General features: G+C 33.8%; 1 protein-coding gene across 2 annotated transcripts; it reads right to left on the reverse strand.

The window, feature by feature from the left end:
- Window positions 1–240: 240 nt before the first annotated feature.
- On the reverse strand, window positions 241–2,267 carry LOC115972445 (RING-H2 finger protein ATL52-like). 2 transcript variants are annotated; one of them, XM_031092735.1, is made up of 2 exons: window positions 1,981–2,267; window positions 241–1,791 (listed from the first exon to the last, which is right to left on the reverse strand). In XM_031092735.1, exon 2 carries the CDS (start codon window positions 1,734–1,736, stop codon window positions 645–647), a length of 1,092 nt encoding a protein of 363 aa, XP_030948595.1. In that variant the 5' UTR covers window positions 1,737–1,791; window positions 1,981–2,267; the 3' UTR covers window positions 241–644. The 2 variants fall into 2 exon arrangements, with proteins under 2 accessions (XP_030948595.1, XP_030948594.1); XM_031092734.1 differs by having other exon boundaries at window positions 241–1,794.
- Window positions 2,268–6,000: the final 3,733 nt, after the last annotated feature.

Below are 6,000 nucleotides of genomic sequence, written 5' to 3' on the forward strand. Positions count from 1 at the left end.
CCCTCTATGATGTTTCTACCACCAATATGGTCACAAATTGATTGGAGAGAGATATCTCAATTTCCAATTTGGTCCATTCAAATTAAATTTTACTAGTCTGAAAGAGTACAAACTATCATATCATTTATACACTATTAGATTTAGAAAATAAAGTCTACCCCGCAAATTGGACAAGATCAGACTAACATTACACATGCATACTGCTATATTGCAAAAGTAAAACAGGGAAATAGGAAGAAATGGTAGACTAAACAAAAGCATTTTAAAGCATCTTATAACCATGCTAAGCAAGCCTTATATGAGGAGCATACTATATGGCATACAAATGTTCAAAGGAACATAGACCTACTCGTACAAGAGACAAGAAAGACTTTAGTAAAGCTTCGTCTAAATGACATACTTAGACCATGGTATATTGGTACACGAATTTAACCACACACCATGAACCCGTAATGGAGAAACCTTGTTGAAAACTGAAAAGTTTCACAAAATATTGAGATGTTCCTCATTCTAGAAAATACTACAATTCTCATACAGTTGGACACTATATGAGTATAATTTATAATCAATTTCAATATCCTTTCACCAAAATTTTAATGATCTCATTTTTGTTATCAAAAGATCTTTTCTGAAATCCCTTCTTTTCAGACAGGAATGATTGCGTGTGGTCTTCTCCCATGCCTTGTGAGAAAGAATCTTCCACTTGAAAATTGTCTCTTCATTGCAATAGGACTCATTACAAAATGCAACACCCGGTTTCGATGGCTAGACTTCCCATCTTCTCCTGCTAATTGTTTAGATGAGCTAGCCTCAGCGGAGCACTCTTCCACTTGAACATCTTCACCTTGATTCATGCACAAAATATCAGCAACAGAGACACGGCTTTGGCATAAAAGATCCATCGAAAACGATCTTCTAATATGCTGATATCCTCCATCTCTAATCTCAATTATGGTATCTCTCTCTTCTGAATTGCCCAAATCACTAAAAGCACGAAATGGGGACTTTGGAACAATATCACCACGCACACTTTCTTCTTCTGTAACTCCCCCTGCTATGTCTTGTGCAAGAGTTATATTTTCATTTGCCGGTTGGCTTATTGGCAAAGTTTCATTGGTTGAAGGCAATTCTGTCACCGGTGCAGGCAATGGAATCGGCGTAGCATTGAAAGACACTATATTAGCGCGACATAAAGGGCAATTCGCATGTGATTTGAGCCATGTGTCAATGCATGGGAGATGGAAAGCATGATTACACTTTGGCAAGAGCCTTATGCTCTCATCTTCTTCAAATTCACTGAGACAAACAGAACAATCAGTGCCTTCCACCAACCCTTCTCCTTTCTTGTACTTGTATACTGTAATAGACTTTATGAGAGCCTCATCTAAGCCAGTAGTTGCAATATGCCATGGTTCATGGAGAGACGGGTTGTGATTCTCTTCCAATTCTTCATTGGATTCATGATCTTCTCTGCTTCTTGCTGAGTCCGGGTTGCCACAATACTTGGATATTATGGTGTAGTAACTTACAAGAAGGAAAGCACTTGCCAAAATGCCAATGATTGCAATAACAAGAGGGGAGAAATTTGGACTAGAATTGTCATCAGGGAATTCAAAGGGAGGTGGAGGTGGGAGCATGAAGTTGCACCATTGGGGACAGTGAAAGCTACAAAAGCCTTGAGAACAGTCTTTGTTCGTATATGGTATCCAAGTTTTTGGATTTTCTAGAGTTCCCATGACTACTAGGAGTTCAACTTATTAACATTTTCTAAATCATGTTTCTCTTTTCTTCCTGCTAAGATGCAGAATATTCAAAGAATAAAATGGTATTTAAAACATGTAGAGAATGAAATTACTCAAAAGAGTTGCAGAAGAGGTTCATACTACAAACTGAAATTACAAAAAAATTTCCAAAACTTACAAGAAATCTATAACACTTGTGTCTTGTAAAATAAAAATAGAATAACACAGGTATACTTACTTGAACAGATTGTAAAGAGGATGGTTCGTGGCAAGTTCTTCCTAGCAATGATTAGAACATATAAGCAAAATAGAAAACACTACTGCTGGTTTGTAGATTAACTAGAAGTGAATGGGAAGGCAAGAATAACAAGAAAAGGCAGAGAAAGAGCTCCTATAATGTAAATTTCTATGAAGAGACAGGATGGGGTGGGAAAGGTGCTTAGATGGAAAGTAAATACAAGAACATAGGGAGCTGATAGGTGTTCTTTTCTTCTTTTTCTTTTTCTTTTTCTTGTTCACCTCTTTTTCTTTTATTTGGCCATTCTTTTTCGGAGATAATGGTTTGTTGACTAAGGTGGTGGTGTTGGTTGGGCAATTCATTAAAGTAATTAATGCTTTATTTTTATTTTTATTTATTTATAAATTTTATAAAGTAGTTTGCAGTTGAATTGAAGTGAGAGAACATCAATCTTTAAATGGTGAAAGCTTAAATAGAGTTGCGATTGTGATCCCCTAAGATTAGTGAACAAGATTTAGCCTAATTTTCTATCATGGAATATGGTTATTAAAACAAGCTGCCATGTTAGGTGTAAGTCTTTTATGGTTATAATTACCGTACCTTGTTGGGAAAATGGAGGTTGCACGATTACCTTCTCTTTATATCGACAAAGCTAAAACCATGTGATGTAAGGGATTTGACATCAGCAGAACCGTATTTTGCTAAGAACCCTATTTTGATTTTTTATTATATGTTCTCTTTCAATATATCAACTTTATAATCACAATTCACAACGTATAACTTAATTAGAAGTTATTAACGATAGATAATAAAATGATATTGATTGTAAATCTATACTATTGTAAAGGTGTGTTTATTTGAAGGTAAAATAGAGTGGATAGAAAATTTTGGAGAAAAAATAGAAAGGAAATCTTTTTTGAGTGTGTTTGATTGGATGGAGAAGAAGGAAAATAAATGGTGGGGCTTAGGTGTTTTCTTTTCAAACCCATCAAAAAGTTTTCTCCTCAAAATAGAGAGAAAATTAAAGGGAGAAAATGTGTCTACTTAATGGACAAAAATGCCCATGTCCAATTTTTTTTTTTTTTTTTTTTAAGAGTGTGTGTGTGTGCTGGGCACATTGCCTCTTTCCTTTTTTTTTTCCTTTCTTTATTTTTTTTCTTTTCTACCCTCAACGTTGCTTTTTTGTTTTTGTTTTTGTTTTTTTCAATTTTTGATTTCCTGAGATGTGGGTGAGAAAATTAAAGGGAGAAAATGTGTCTACTTAATGGACAAAAATGCCCATGTCCAATTTTTTTTTTTTTTTTTTTTAAGAGTGTGTGTGTGTGCTGGGCACATTGCCTCTTTCCATTTTTTTTTTCCTTTCTTTATTTTTTTTCTTTTCTACCCTCAACGTTGCTTTTTTGTTTTTGTTTTTGTTTTTTTCAATTTTTGATTTCCTGAGATGTGGGTGGGCCGTGGGCATGTTGCCACTTTTTTTTTTTTTTTCTTTTCTAGACGTTGCCTTTTTTTTTCTTTTTTCTTTTTGGGCTGTGGGTTTGATAGTTGTTTTTTTTTTGGGGGGGTTTAACTAGACATGATCTTTTTTGGACATGATTTTTATTTTTTAATAAATTGGGTGATTGTTTTTTTTTTTGGTTGTTTGTCACTTTTTTGAATTAATTGGCCACCATTTTTTAATAAGGGTGCATCAGTAAATTTATACAAACTTACTTTTTCCATTCCTTCACTTTTCCACTCCCAACCAAACAAAAATAAGCGAAATTAAAATCTTTTTTATCTTCTCACTTTTCTATCCTCTTACTTTTCCACCCCTTCAACCAAACGGATCCTAAATGTCGTGTAGCATTTATATCTATTTTTTGATAAGCCATTTACTTTTTCTTTAAAACATTGTTTATTAGCTTCTTGATAGATGTTCAGAATTAAAGAATTACAAAAGAATTGGAGGGAATATAAGTTGGGATTGGGAACACTGACAATATTATTCAAGAAAATGAAATACACCATTGTGTCATTTTAATGCATCGACTCCAAGTCCAACTATGTGGGGCCTATAGATTCCTCTTGATAGCAGCATATATTCTGGCTAGACCCCAAGGCCTGCTTTTTCTCGCAATTTAAGGGGGTGAGACTAAAATTTAGTAAGTGTTAATTTAGGCATCATACCGGCAATCAAACTCAAACTAATCACAAGGAACCTTAGTCCCATTAAAAAAGTAAAAGACATGCAAGCATAATGCCCAAACTTACACTAGTACCAGAATGTTGTTGACATTTTTTCCAGCCAGATTCTTTATTGGCATAGTGAAGCTCTAAAAAAACTTTTATATCTAATCAGGCCCTGAATATCAGGCTAATTTGTCAATTAGGAATACTCTCTCTCTCTCTCTCTCTCCAACCAAGCACTCAAAACCTCTTTACATTTTTCACTTTTCCAGTGGTTTATTGCTGTCTAATGATAGAAAAATGAATTGTAATTTACATTACCGACTTGCCATCTATGACAGTTTTTTTGAAATATCAAATTTGTAGTTCGAATCTCACCTCTTTTTTTTATTTTTTTTTTTTAAAAAAAAATTCCAAAACAATTCCAACAACGTCTTCACATGATGTTCAAACGCGGCTCCAATCTCCCAGACAATTTCGGTGTTACACAGGGAACAACAAAATGTGAATCAATTTTCTTTCTCTTCCTTTGATGAGCTTTGGTTGCTATAACATTACCCAAACCCAAAAAGTATCTACTAACTGGAGGTCATATCAGCTTTGACCTCTAGACAACATCTTTTGAGAGAGAATAAGATTCCAATCAACTAAAAGAAAGAATGCCGCATAAAAATATAAATTAGTATCGATATATAGAGAGAGCATCATTAACATACGTATTTGACATGCTTTAGGGCATATTTCTGAGTTGAGAAGGAATATATATATATATATATATATATCAATATATGAACTTACTTTTTATTTAAAATATGGATTTGCAATCAAAAGGAATCACCAAAGTGATTTGTGAAATAATTATGAAGGTCTACGAGAATTTCTGTAGCTAAGATGTAACATGCTTGTTTGTTTTGCCTTGGGGACTACCCCCCCTCTTTTGCAATGATTTGCAGCAACATGTGATTCATGGCTCTTCATGATAATATAACTGAATCTCCAAGATCACACTGCTATATTTGAGTGATTAGATCACGAAGCTATGAGAGAAAATGCAGGTTGTTCTTTTTACATTTTGCCAAAAACAAACAGAAAAAAATAAAAGAACAATTTTAGTTGCTCAAATAACATCTGCCTTCAAAAATCACAGTTTTCTAGTCAATCAATAATGTGATATTAAATTAACTTGGCACATCAGGCAAATAGAAAACTGAATATTAATGACAACAATTCATCCAAAAAAGGCAATAATACATAAACAAAATAGAACAGAACAAAATAATCAACTCAAGCACCATTATAATTAGGGAGCAATTGGTTACTTCATAAAATCGAAGTCATTTTTAAGAACATCTCATGATAAAATCCAACTTTTGATGGAAAATGAAAATGTAAACAGAATCGAGACCAAATCAACTTATATGCAATAGCCAATCAAAAGCAGAGAAATGTTATCATTTGAAGATTCAATTGCACTTACTTTTACATCCACTCAATTAATTACATCTATAAAGATAGCACAATGTCCGTCCCCCTTTTCATTTTTTCTAGGTAAAGAGTTTAGCAACTAGTGAAAATACCAGGCAGGGTCACCCTACAACATTTTACAAGGACTTGCCACTTTCCATAATAGCATCATGTTCCCGACTCATCTCCCTTCGAATGAGCTAGTTTTTAGGCTAGCCTATCTGCACTCATTAAACAGTAGTATTCACACTTTGTCCAATATGAGTAGTATTCACATTTTTTTTTTTTAAATTAGTAATATTTCATAATAGAGATCTTCCAACCCTAGGCTTATAGGCTTCCCAATCAATGTTCTACAACAACAAAAATAACTAAGCCTTATCCCCAAAA

The sequence above is a fragment of the Quercus lobata genome, chromosome 12 (assembly GCF_001633185.2).
Source record: "Quercus lobata isolate SW786 chromosome 12, ValleyOak3.0 Primary Assembly, whole genome shotgun sequence".
NCBI lineage: Eukaryota > Viridiplantae > Streptophyta > Magnoliopsida > Fagales > Fagaceae > Quercus > Quercus lobata.